General features: G+C 40.2%; 1 protein-coding gene across 1 annotated transcript in view; it reads left to right on the top strand.

The window, feature by feature from the left end:
- GALR3 (galanin receptor 3) overlaps window positions 1-13,949 on the top strand; it is a 33,258-nt gene extending 19,309 nt beyond the window's left edge. Inside the window, exon 3 of the mRNA XM_075182990.1 lies at window positions 11,950-13,949. Within this exon, the coding sequence (XP_075039091.1) occupies window positions 11,950-12,757 (808 nt within the window). The 3' untranslated portion in view covers window positions 12,758-13,949. The remainder of the gene's footprint in view (window positions 1-11,949) is intronic.
- Window positions 13,950-14,698: the final 749 nt, after the last annotated feature.

Genomic DNA, 14,698 nt, shown 5'->3' with positions numbered 1-14,698 from the left:
TCCGGATGCAAAGGGAGATGAGGGAATCCAATTTGGAGGGGAGTTCCCGGGTGACAAGTTCGTCCTTGATTCGGTCAGTAAGACCCTGCCAAAAGGTGGCAATAAGGGCCTCATTATTCCATCGGAGTTTTGAGGCGAGAGTGCGGAATCTTACCGCATACTGGCCGACTGATAAGGAGCCTTGTCGAAGATTCAAGAGGCTAGAGGCTGCTGAGGAGACCCGACCAGGTTCATCGAACACTTTGCGAAACATATCAATAAATGCAGCTGAATTCTCTAACAGAGGATCATTACGCTCCCATAAAGGTGAAGCCCAGGCCAAGGCTTGTCCGCTGAGCAGAGATATCATGAAGGCTACCTTGGTGCATTCGGAAGAGAAGGCTGAGGAGTTGCACTCGAAGTGGATGGCGCACTGGTTGAGGCACCCTCTACATTTCTTTGGATCTCCATCGAATTTCTCCGGAGGAGGAATAGTGAGTAGAGGGGAAGACGAAGAAGAAGTAACCACCGGAGCTACAGCAGAGAGAGGAGGAGCTGCTGGAGTAATAGGGGATTCCGACGGAGACATAGCTAAGACCCCCAGTAAAGAATCTAGTCGAGACATCACACCTTGGACACACTGAAGTAAACGAGCCTGATCCGCCTCCTGCTGTTCAACTCGGCGGGCAAGATGGAGAAGAAGCTCCCTAGCCGAGGGCTCACCTGTTCCATCTGATGTCATGGCCAGAGTATACTGTCACGGAACTAGGGTGTACGTAGCTTACTAGTTTCGACACTACTCACCAATGAGGTGCGGAGTGTAACGTGTCCCAGGTCTTCGCCAAGGAACCCCCACAATGGAGTATGGACTTTGCTGCGGAAGACACGCAGGTCGCGGTCCTCAGAGGGAGCAACCAGTGAAGCGATAGAATGGAAAAGGTGTCAGGCGATCCGGGTCAAGCCGTGAAATCAGGAGATGCCAGTAGGGAAATCTGTAATCGTGGTCAAGAACTTAGCCGGGTCAGAGATCAGGAGCACTGAAGATAAAAGAATGCTCAAACGTAGCCTGGGTCAATTCACAAGGAGCACTGAAAACAGGGGTAGTCAGGATTAAGCCGTGTCATTCACAGGAGACACAATAATACAGGAACACAGAAATTGCTGGAGATTAGAGACCTAATACTCTGGCACCCACTAGGTGCCAGAGCTGACAATTTATACTGTGGGGGGGCTGGCCAACCTATTGGCGGTGGTGACGCTGAACACCACCGCCGGAATCAGTAAGAAGCGTCCCGTTGCTAGGCAAACTGTGCAGTTAATGTGTGAGAATGTGATTATCAGTTGTTGGTCATTTTCATACCTCCTAACACCTCAACTGGCCAAAGAAGAATGTATAAGATTTGTTATATATAACTCTTCTTTCTTCAAGTGTTCATACATCTGAGCAGACTTCAAAATACAAATAGTCAAACGCAGTTAACAGTCCCCATTGAAAAAGTTGGTAATTTTGTTGTAAGAAAAAGAACTGATACCTTTGTTAATAAACACAGGCCATTGACACTTGCATATTATATTTTCACATATATTGTTACATATTCCCTGTTAAAAATAAATTGTTCCTACCTGTTTTGTTGAATGCCGCTGACCTCCATCTGGGACTGGGTGAAAGTTGGTACAGCACGAGTCACACACAGCCTCTGTAGAGGCATCCCCCACCCCACTTTACAATGACACGACTGCCCCCTGCAACCACGGAAGTCTCACCACCCTCCACACAACCAGGTCCCCTCACAAAAAAAATATATATATTTATTTATTTTTTACTCCTGGCTGGCCTGGGCCTATTTCTGTGGAGAGGCCTGGGGCTGCAGCTCTGTCAGGCCCATTGTTAATCCGGCCCTTACATGAAAAATAATCAGCATATTCTCAACTCTCTTTGAGACACTATATAACATACCTACTCAAATTGGAATCTACTAAAGCTGTTGTGAACCTTTCTGTTACATTGGACGCTAAAAGTCAATCAGTGCTATCTATGAAACATACAGCTTCTGTCCACAACTACTTCTTCTTTTTCTCATTCCACAGAATGATTAAAAAACCAAAATCTCTGTTGATTTTAACTGCATTGTAATTGTTACCATTAATGCTGGATGCAGGCTTAAAGTTTTGATCAAAATATGAACCAACACCTCATGTTTTCATTCTGGCAGATACACACACATATGGAGTGTTAATGATAATGATATATGAATATATATATATATGTATATGTACACACACACACATATATATATATATATATATATATATATATATATATATATATATATATATATATTAGATACTCAGGCTCGGTTTTTTGACAACTGAGCCCACCCAAACTTCACCAATCTGAGTACTGAGCCGAGCCATCTCGTAACTTCCCACGTCCTCGGAATTAGAGGCAAAACGTCATTGGCGCATCATCCATTCTCACATTGTTGAGTGACGTTGCTCACACAGAAACAGGGGTGGCAGTGCTTTTGTCAGTCTCCAGTGCCATTGTTCATACAGAAAGTAAACAGGAGTACTTGTCACTCTCCAGTCTCAGTGCCATTGGTCACACAGAAACAAAATGGGTAGCAGTGTTCTTGTCACTCTCCAGTCTCAGTGCCTTTGCACAGTTCCCCTTCGCTCACACAAAAACAGGAGTAGCAGTGTTCTTGTCACTCTCCAGTCTCAGTGCCAATGCTCACACAGAAACAGAAAGAGTGGTAGTGTTCTTGTCACTCTTCAGTCTACAGTGTCATTGTACAGTGCCATTGCTCACACAGAAACAGAGTGGGTATCAGTGTTCTTGCCATAGCTCAACGTCATCGATATGGCAACCAGCTGCTGGCACAAGAAATGATGATACTAGTCCTTCTACTTCATCTACTAAAACCTATACTCAAGGGAATAGTGGGTTTAAGTCAGGGAAACTGAAATCCAAAAAACAAGCTTTTACATTGGTAAAGAAAAAAACACCTCTCTAATAAAGGGAAAGTATACTGTAGAAAAACATAAAATTGCCAACATGCCATTCCACCCAAAATATTACCAAGCATACCAGCATTAGCTAGCTCCCTTCTCTTAGCTAGATCCCAGCACCTGCAATCTACGCTGTCATCATCCTAACCCTTATCCTCACCTTCATCAGTGTGTACATCATCCTCACACAATATTAATTCATCCCCGCTGGAATCCAACATTACAGAAGTCTCTGTATTTTGATGTAATTGCCGGAATTGGCCTTCCCCGTGGAATTTGTAGCTCATTTTACAGCAGAGCTGTCATGATTTTTGTATAATTCTTTTAGACCAGACCAGATGTCAAAATGTTGTGCTGACTCATCTGCATAGCCACTGGGTGTCTTGGGAAAGCTAAGTTTTTCCCTAGCAGCAGTTACCAGAAAAACTGGAGGAGGAGATGTCATTGTGTCATGTACCTCATGAGCTGTTAGCTTGCTGACCAGGAGCTCATTGCATGTCTAGAAATCTGGGTCAGATGGAAAGAAAGAGAAGACATAGCTTTTAAACCTAGGATCCAGCTCAGTTGCCAAAATGTAGTGATCCAATTTCAATATGTTGATTACTCTTCGATCCAGGCGAAGTCAGTAAAGTACTTGATCTACAAATAAAAATTATATCACAGAGCGCTTCAATATATCACAACAGCCTAAATCACATCAATAGGAGACCACACGCCTAAGTACACATATAACAAAAGGATGAATCAACAGGCGCTAGAATATTTCACACAGAATACTATAATCCAAATGATCATCAAAGTCCACATGGATATCTTCTTAATTCACTTCCTTCTCTCCTCACCGTATAATATTCATCAGTAAAAACCGATAAGAAAAGGAAATGTATATAATAATGAAGTATGTCACAACACAAGGTTCTCTATACCCAATAGGATCCCTCACCATGTGGGGGGATTATCACACAAGACTCAAATTCCAGTGAAAATAAATGCAATCACCATGAGTTCCGATAACTCCCAATGGTATTGAGCTTAAATCAATCACGAATAATACAGGCCTTGTAACATCACTTTTAGACAGATTCCCACAGCAAATCTTCTCAAGGTCCCTCTTGCCGGGACAGATCCCACTCAAAAATATAAAAGATGATCTAGGTGATCTAACTTGATCATCTTTGCGTAGCAGGGGGCGAACCTGGTGCCCATTGCCTACGCAAATCTGTTCATGAATATGTGCGAGTTGGAGTCTGTATGGACAGGTTCTGGTGGCATGGTACAGTTTCATCGATGATATTATTTTTGTATGGAGGGGTGATAGGAAGGATTTGGATAATTTTGTACCCATGTGAACACTAATCAATATGGAATAGAACTTAACATTTGACGTGGGTAAGGAGACAGTGAACTTTCTGGATCGTACCATATATGAAGAAGGGAACTTATTAACTAAAATATATAGAAAGCCCACAAATAGTAATTCCTATGGTAGGGCAGATAGCCATCACCATGAGAATTGGTTAAAAGAAACTGCACTAAAGAACAAGTATTTGATCTTCAAGCAGGTGAGATGAAACATCAATTTTTCAATAAAGGGTATGCCAGAGAGCAGGTGAAGAATGCATTAAAAAAAGCAAAAGCCCTCAATAGAGATTCTCTTACAATGATGAGTATAGGAAATATAAGGATACATCTAAATTAGCCTTTATAACTAAATATAATGCTCAACATAAATTAATAGAAAGGAGTTTTCAGAAACATTGGCACCTTCTAACTAAAGATACAATCATTAAGGATATCAATCTGGATAAACCTATGTTTGTTTATAGGAAAGCCCCTAATTTGCGAAACCATCTGGTCAAAAGTGTATTACCAAGACAAGAAGTTAAATCATTAATAATTAAGGGGTTTCATAGATGTGGAATGTGCATTGGTTGTAAATTGGTTAAAGGGAACTCATCAAAAATGACTGAGAAATCTTCTTGTGTTGATGGGCGTGGATTTACAATTAAGGAATTTACTACTTGCAACTCTAAAAATGTTATATATGTTATTGCCTGTAAATGTGGCAAACAATATGTGGGTAAAACCACTCAAGCTTTTAAAACCCATTTGGGAGAACATGTTAGGAATATTTAAAAAAGGTTTTTGTAATCATTCCTTATCCCTACATTTTAAAGAACATCATAATTATTCCCCAGATGGGATAGCTTATTTTTGCGCTGTAAAACAGGTTAAGGAGGATTGGAGAAATAGGAATAGGGACATCATCTTGGCTAGATCAGAGATGGACTATATATAAATATAGACTGAAAACCCTCATGCCCTCTGGACTTAATAGTGATTTTGAATTAAAATGGTTTTTATAGGGATATATGTATTTGAATACCTATTATGTGTATCAGTATATTTTGATTTAATATCATATATATATATATATATATATATATATATCTATATACACACACACATATACATATATATCTATAATATAAATGTCTAGTGGTGTGTGTTAGTCTGTCTGTGTGTGTGTGGAAAAAATAAAACCAAGCTGCAGCGCCACCTGCTGGGCAGAGTTATACACTGACCTACTAAATTCTTAGTGTGTGTGGAAAAAAAAATTCAGAAAGGGCTGAAATTTGGTATACTAAGATGTTTTTAATTTGTTAATTTAATTTGTTAATTGTTAAAAGTGTTTATAAAGATTTTAAAAAAATATATATATATTTCTTGAAGGAGAAGTGACAGTTGGGAGTAGTTGGTGGTTGCCGGGGGTGACAGTGGGGAGTGGTTGGTGGTTGAGGCCTGGGCTATGGCCCAAATGCATGACAAGAACCTTTTTAACATCTTAAGTAGCTTGATTTGACTAGAATGCATGAGTATCATGCACGGGTTAACTTGTATATATATATATATATATATATATATATATATATATATATCTATATCTAAGTTTGATCTTGTCTAATAATGATCTGTAAATTGATCACATGGGGTCCATTATGAATGGTTGCGAGATCATCATGGAGTGTTGTGGGCAGTAAGAGGCCGGATGTTTACTAAGGTCACCTAGGTAACAACATGTTCCGATTAAACTAGAGATAAGTCAAATGTCTATAAAGGTTACCTGGGTAAATTTACCGCTTGCTATATGGAAGCTCTGTCTAAAATAGTGAAGAGGTATTATTATGATTTTTACTGATCCTTATCGATAAGAGGGAAGGAGGAATAATAGTATACTAATAAGGTTGATATAATAAGAATCTTGTGTGGGATTAACTTTACCGAAACAATCACTGTGACAACCCATCCCCCTATAATATCTGAGGGGTGGAGTTTTATAGTGGTTACCTAGGTTACCTAAACAATCCAGTGAAATGTGGATGTTTATAGGGGTTACCGAGGTAACCATGTTGCTTTTTGCTTCTTGTACAGAGGGGAAGAAGGAATAATAGTAGATTTACAAGATCGATGCGATAGGAATCCTGTGAGGGGGTAGTTTTACTGGGGCGATTGTTATGACGATCTGGCTTACTGTGGTATCTGAGGGGCAGATGTTTGTGCCAGTGAAGTACGGATGTCTATAGTGGTTGCCTAGGCAACTATGCTGCCCCTTGTATGGAAATTATTAGATATTGTAAGACCCCCGATATGTGGGAATGATATTAATAAAAGATTGAATCTCACCAATCAAAGGGAGGACGATCAATGGAAGGAAAAGAAGGAAAATAAGGCAAAAATGTTTTGGGGTTTTATTATCTAGGGATTTGTGCAGGAATAATTCAGCATAAACGGTTACCATGGCAACCCGTTTTCTAAAAGTGGCTATTATGTGTTATTCCCTCTTATTAGTGTGAATGTTAAAATGGACATATTACTAGTTATTAGGATGTATTGAAATTTGTTTTAATTTTCCTATTTTATGAATATGTGTTAATACACCTGTCCTATGAGTGGGGGTTGAACACTATAAATGGCCACCTTTGGGAGAAAGATTAATACACCATGAAAAAGATACAAGTGATGAGATCGAAACGCGTTGGTAAATAATTGTGTTCCTGCCGTTGGATTACCTTGGGAGCTGCACATGTTGGAGTGTGGGACGTTCTGATTATTGTCTCCCTGTATATATGCTGTATCTCAGGCACCATCTGGTAGTAGCAATTGCAACATTTGTTTTATTTTTTATGTTTTAATAAATTAATTTTAAGGTAATGCATCTAGATCAAGTTTTATTTTTTTGAGTGGGATCTGTCCCGGCAAGAGGGACCTTGAGAAGATTTGCTGTGGGAATCCGTCTAAAAGTGATGTTACTAGGCCTGTATTATTCGTGATTGATTTAAACTCAATACCATTGGGGGTTATCGGAACTCGTGATTGCATTTGTTTTCACTGGAATTTGAGTCTTGTGTGATAATCCCCCCACATGGTGAGGAATCCTATTGGGTGTTATAGAGAACCTTGTGTTGTGACATACTTCATTATTATATACATTTCCTTTTCTTATCGGTCTTTACTGATGAATATTATACGGTGAAGAGAGAAGGAAGTGAATTAAGAAGATATCCATGTGGACTTTGATGATCATTTAGACTATCGTAATCGGTGTGACATATTCCTGCGCCTGTTGATCCATCCTTTTGTTATACTTGATCTACAAGTCTGACATAGTTAACAGAATTACTTTGTTTCATCTCCTTCAATTTCTCTAGCTGCTTTTCCAAAAGTTTAAATAGGGGAATCACTGTACTCAAGTTAGTAGTGTCTGAAATCACTTTCATTTGACTACTTCCAGTGGTTTCAGCATCTTACACAACACGGAAAGTATATTCCACTGCGCTGAAATAAAGTACATTCCCCCTCATATTCTATTCTTCTTGCAGCTGTTACAATCTCCTACATGCTGTAGCAGAATGCCAAAAATTACCCAACATATTTCGGAACACAGACAGCATCTCCTGCATGTCACTGTAATTTTTTAAAAGCTCTGTACCACCAAGTTAATTGTGTGAGCAAAACAGGGAATGTGATGGAATTCTCCCCACTGTAATGCTCTAACAATATTGGTGGCGTTATCAGAAATCACATATCCTCAGGAGAGTACAAGCGGGATAAGCCATGTTGCAATGACATCCCTTAGTTTTTCAAACAGGTTGTCGGCGGTATGCCTCTTAGTGAAGCTGGATTTACACAGAGTAGCCTGCCTCTGAAAGATCTGGCATTGTTTGTTAGATGCTGCTGCTGTCCCTGCTGCTGAAGGTGATTCACCAACCCAATGGGCTGTCACAGTCATATAATCTTTAGTTTTCCCAGTTCTGCTTGTCCATATGTCTGTGGTTAAGTGTACAGTGGGTAGGATGGCATTTTGTAGCCCAATACTTTTCTTTTTTGTAAGCTTCTGGTACAGGAGACGAATTGCTTGTCTAGTAAAATAGTGTCGAGATGGACCGGGCGGGAACCTTATCAGCGATCAGCATAGGAGGCTACTTCATAAAAATGTGGAAAAGATGATGTTCATGAAAATGAACTGCAAATTCCACGAGGAAGACTTTTAACAGCAAATACATCAAAGTACAGAGACTTCAGTAATGGTGGATTCCAATGGGGATGAACTAATCTTGTGTGAGGATGATGTACACACTGATGACGGTGAGGATGATGGCAACAATATCTTGCCACTGTAGAGTTCATAAACAACACTGTTAGCTTAGCTGCCTTAAGCCCATTGGTAGCTTGTTGTGTGGGGGCCCAAACAAATTAAGCACTTCAGCAACAAAAGTGGCACTCCTTGTCGCTGAAGTGCTTGGTTTGCTAAAATCTTCCTGCTCCCCCTCCTGTTTCTGTATGAGTTTGTTAAACCTTTTTAACATATGGGTGGGTGGGAGCGCCCAAGGTCAATTCCATCATGCAGCATTTTTCTTTTCTGCCACTGCTGTGTGGAAATGTTTCCTAGATGTGCTATAAACTGCCGTGTTTTTGGGTAGTTGCTCTGTCGCTTAGCATCCAGCCAACTCGCTGAAGTCTTTGGCCAAAAGTGTATTAAAATAATATTGTGACCTGTGAGGTGGTCAAAATTTACTGGAAATTACTGTAAATTAGTTTTATTGAGGGTAATAATAATGTAGGAACAAAAAAAGAGCCAAATTATGTGATATTAACACATTTTAGCAATTTTTCAAAAAAATACAGATCCAAAACCAAAACATGTGAGGGCGGTCTTGCCAAAATCAAAACCAAAATACAAAGTTAATACAGATCCAAAACCAAAACACGGGGGTCGGTGAACATCTCTAATATATATCTATAGTGACATAAATACTGATAAAGTTATTAAAGGCAGATATATATCTCACAGCCATCTATCTTGTACGTTGTAAAACCCCAGGGAGATTGTTGTGTTTGGGAGAAACTTCCCATATTATTATTATTATTATTATTATTAATAATTTTTATTTATAGGGCGCCACTAGGTGTCCGTGGCGCCGTACAGGGACAAACAAATTTACAATACAAGGTGAGACAGCACAGTACAGTAAACAATAAGCACAGTAACTCTATGAGCTCAACGCTAGGGTGGGGGGAGGGGAGAGTCCGCATACGATGGAGCCCAGGAGGGAGGGCACGGGTGACAGGGAAACTCCCAGAGGGAGAGGAGGGAGCGAGAGGGGACAGGGGGGAAGAGGGTCCTCAAGGAGGAGGGCTGGTAGCTGGAGAGCAGAGTTAAAAGTCGTGAAGACAAGAGGAGAGATGACCCTGCTCAAAGGAGCGTACAATCTAAGCGGTGGGGTAGACAGAGAGAGAGACACAGGGGAGGAGAGGGAGAGAAGGAGGAACGGAGGATAACTATGAGGGAAGGGGAATGAAGTGGAAGAGGCAGAAGAAAAGGTAGGAAGTTAAGTGGGAGACTGGAAGGCTTTAAGAAAAAGGTGGGTTTTTAAAGTCCGTTTGAAACTGGACAGATTAGGGCAAGTTCTGATGGAGGGGGGGAGCTTGTTCCAGTGGAGGGGGGCAGCGCGGGCGAAGTCTTGGATACGCTCATGGGAGGAGGTGATAAGGGGGGAAGAGAGGCGATGGTCATTGGCAGATCGGAGGGGACGGGATGGAGCATGAATAGAGAGGAGGGTGGAGATGTATGGTGCAGTGGAGTTGGCGAGGGCCTTGTATGTAAGAGTAAGGAGCTTGAAGAGGATTCTGTAGGGGAAGGGGAGCCAGTGAAAGGATTAGTAGAGGGGGGAGACAGATGAGGAGCGGCGAGAAAGGAAGATGAGCCTAGCGGCTGCGTTAAGTACAGAACGAAGGGGAGCAAGATGAGATTGAGGGAGGCCAGTGAGGAGGAGGTTACAGTAGTCCAAGCGGGAGATGATCAGAGAGTGAATAAGACAATTGGTGGCATCTTGGGAGAGGAAGGGCCGGATGCGAGCGATGTTACGCAGCTGGAAGCGGCAGGATTTAGCAAGAGAAAGAATTTGGGGGCCAAAGGAGAGAGAGGAGTCGAGGATGATACCGAGGCAGCGAAGTTGGGGGACAGGGGAGATAGAGGTGTTGTCGACAGTGATAGAGAGGTCAGAACGGGGCGAGGTGTGAGGCGGAGTAAAGACTATGAGTTCAGTTTTGGCGAGGTTAATTTTGAGGAATCGAGAGGACATCCAGGAGGAGATGGCAGAGAGGCAGACGGACACTCTAGAGAGGATTGAGGGAGAGAGATCAGGAGATAGATTATCTTCAGCTGTAGGAAAAGCTGGTAAGGGTCCCTGGGGTTACGATTTTGGGTTTTCCAACATAGCAGACACTCTACACAGTAATCAGAAGTTGCACCTGGTGAGATGTTGTTAAAAGGCTGGTAGGCCGTTAAATCAGTCTCTCACAATCTGGGGAGCAGGTGGATGCCTGCTGAGAGACACTGCAATTTTTTAAATGCAATACATATAACAATGTCTATTTATATATCATGCTATACAGATTGTGGGTTTTTTCTTACTTTCTTATTTACTCCTTCAGTTCCATTCGGCCTCAGGTATCTAAATCACAGCTATGATATGAATTTTAACAATTTGGGGCTGAGTATGCGCTGCAAAAAAGTGCATAGGTCTGTAGGCAGACTTGAACATATCTCTCCATTGCACCTTCTGCGCTTAGTGAGGTGGAATGGGGGAGGGATGGTATAGCGTAGCCCAGGTACAGTAAAGGTGTTTCACGCACCTTATGTACTATGTACTATAAGGAGGCGTGGTTGCTCTACCCTAGGTGCAAGATCCGTGCTGATAATAATCATGTATTGTGTAAAATAAAAATAAATAAATATTAAGGGGAAAAAGTGTTTTAACCCCCTCCTCCCTAAAAGTACTGTCAGTCTATTGCTGCCTAATCTGTAAAAATACACAAACACCATTTGCAAGCACCTATATTAGAAATAAACATACCCCCTTATAAACCCTTATTTACCACTTTATTTCTCACCTTATTCCTGTGGTTCAGGGAGCCTCTGGAGGTCAGCCAGGCGTTCCAGGGATTAAAAAAATTAGAAAACCCTCACACAGTGATGATTACCTGCTCCTGACAGAGCCGGTGCGAGACATCAGCATGTCATTATATTTATACATTGGAAAATTCCTATGCCCTGACTTTGGAGCATGTGTTGGCTATTCTTCTATATTCAATTTACATACTATGCAAATCTTAAAATACCTGGACCACTGTATACTACGAAAATTGTGCCCAACTCTATATCAAGCCCTCAGTGTATTGTTGCTTGTATTTCATTGTATTATATTGCCAATATTATTCAAGAAATATAGTGATTGATTCAGAAACTTCTGGATTACTGGCAAAGTAAATCAATTTCACATATTACTAGATAACCATAATTGACATCAATATACTTTATATAGTGTTCATTTTAGTTATGATTTCGATGACATTTACTTTTTTCTGACCCTTATCATTCACTCCCTGTGTCTGCAGGTATCTTGCCATCCGCTATCCACTAAAATCAAGAGATCTTCGTACATCCAGAAATGCCCTGGCAGCCATTGCAGTTATATGGGCTCTTTCTATTCTGTTTGCTGGCCCTTACCTAAGTTACTATCACATCATTCTCTACAATCAAGTGCCCATCTGCATTCCCAATTGGGAGGATCGCAGGAGGAAAATCATGGATGTCTCTACCTTTGTTTTTGGGTACCTTCTACCTGTGCTTATTCTGGGACTTTCCTATGCTAGGACCATCTGCTTTCTCTGGACATCAGTGGATCCGGTGAAAACTGTGTCTGAATCACGAAAAGCTAAGCACAAAGTGACCAAAATGATAGTCATAGTGGCTGTACTCTTTTGCATCTGTTGGCTGCCTCACCACCTGGTGATTCTGTGCTTTTGGTTCGGGCACTTTCCCTTCAACAGAGCCACTTATGCCTTCCGCTTGGTGTCCCATTGTATGTCTTATGCTAACTCTTGCCTCAATCCCATTGTTTACGCTTTAATCTCAAAGCACTTTCGGAAGAGATTCAAGCAAGTATTCACATGTATGCTTACCCAGAAACGGGCACGTAACAAGGTTCATGCAGTGCAGGCTGCTAACACGGTAGCTGGCTTTTATGCTGGACACACTGAGGTCACCCAGGTTCAAGATGAAACAGCTCGTGGAGGAAGAACAACAAGAGAGGAAGGTATTGAGAATGCCAGCCCAGTGGAATCGTTAAGTCAAAGGGTGGTTGGTGAAAGTTGGGGGACGCGTTTGCCCAAACCTGTCGGTTTCACAACACAAACAACATAAAGAGGTGTACTTAAAAAAAAGTATACAATGGTAGATTCAAAACAGCATCTCTGAAGGTGCAGTAATGCCTTGGTAGTGTGTTCATATCCAGGTATAAGATCTCCTGGTGATGTTAGGCAAATTACACGTTCTTCATGTACCTCAGGCAACATCAATTACATTGTATTTTCTTTAGACCAAGGATTTGCTATCCTTGCACAAGGAAAGTGTTAACTTTAGTAATGGATGGGTAGCTTCTCTTGTGAAGGAAACAATACAATGAATCCTTTTGGAGCTTTACATTTGACTGTCCCTACTACTGTATAACTGTTCATAAGGTGAAGGTATAATTACTACATTAGTCCTATGCTGTATAATGGATAGAGGCAGTTACAATCCTTATATTAATTACATCTGAAAAGAACTATGCATTTACTGTCAGCAGTTCCATTTATGAACAAAGTTCACCAAGTACACTCCACAAATGAAATAAGGAATATGCTAAGTGTGTGTCAATGTGTCCTATGCCACGAATAGCACACAATTGATTTTATATATATATATATATATATATATATATATATATATATACACCATATATTAAAATATGCCATTACAAATGTGTCACAGAAGAAACATTGGGTTCCTTTTACATAACTACAACCAATCCACAAATCAGATTGTCAGTGTATTTTTACAATTTTATCAAGAAAATGGTGCTGACATTCTACTTAGTTTGGTATTTCTCAGCAATGAGACTGCAACTGCTTCACCCCCACCAAAATATATTGTAAATAAGATATATTTTTTAGCACTTTATCTAGTCAACACTGTTAGAATAAAAGCTGTATTTGTTTTATTTTAGTGCTATATAAAATCTATTCAGATCTATTTTCTCAGCAAAAATGTTGCCCATTATACCAGAAAGTCAAATTTGGATGTTATACTGAACATGCCCTTATTTAATGACGTGTTACTATTGACTTAACTATTTTTATACTCCCATAACTTATCTCTTTTTATTCACCCATAAATGAACTAACAGAACAAATCTCAGTAACAGTAATGAGATACCATACTGTTATGTTGATTATGGCTATTATTCCTGCAGATGTCTTCAGTTGACATAATATATTTATCTCCTCCATCCTCAAATCCTCTGCTCCATGTCATTTTTACATTCTATTCGTCTTATCTGAAGATTGCTAATATATTACTGAATAAACTTAATTTAAATGACTGTGTCTGTTTCACTGAAAGATTCAGCATAACAAATACATTCTAAAGGAGTTATGCTTGAAAGCTGAACTTGACTATGTAGTCTACAATTTGTTTTGTGCAATTCAATTCAGAGGTGGCATTCAAACATCAAAGCAATCTGTAGGTAAAGAAAACCACCAAGGATATTGAACGTATTTCAACAGGTGAGGCTGTTTAGTAATAACACATAATCCTATGAAGATGAAGACTCAGATCATCTAAGGTAGCAAGAGTGGCATAACCTCACTTGATGAATATAATATTTTTAATTACATAATAAAATTTGATATGATGTCAGAACAGAAGTGCCAAATCTTATAAGGAGGGACATTGGCTTGTGCCAAGGCATCTATACAATTCAAAACTCTCCATTTTCTCAAACTTTGTTCAACATATAACATAGTGACAGATTGCCAGATCATTTTGTCATCAGCTAGGCAGAATAATTAAAACACATGTGTGTGAGTTTAAAAAAATGTATCCCTCTCCCAGTGCTAAAATATAGGTAGACCATATATCCCTGCAACAGTCTGCCCTTTATTTAACAACCCACAGTTCCAATCGTGTATAAATCAGGCTTTCTCAATCTGCCTTAATAAGATTTGATTTCTAAGTGATCTGACAATTCTGGGATACTTGGCTGATTTACGCTCCAACCTAGACTTCAACACACTAATACAAGTGTAAAAGGGTGTCTATTTC

The sequence above is a fragment of the Mixophyes fleayi genome, chromosome 8 (assembly GCF_038048845.1).
Source record: "Mixophyes fleayi isolate aMixFle1 chromosome 8, aMixFle1.hap1, whole genome shotgun sequence".
In the NCBI taxonomy this organism is placed as follows: Eukaryota; Metazoa; Chordata; class Amphibia; order Anura; family Limnodynastidae; genus Mixophyes; species Mixophyes fleayi.
This window is presented reverse-complemented; position numbering and strand designations above follow the sequence as displayed.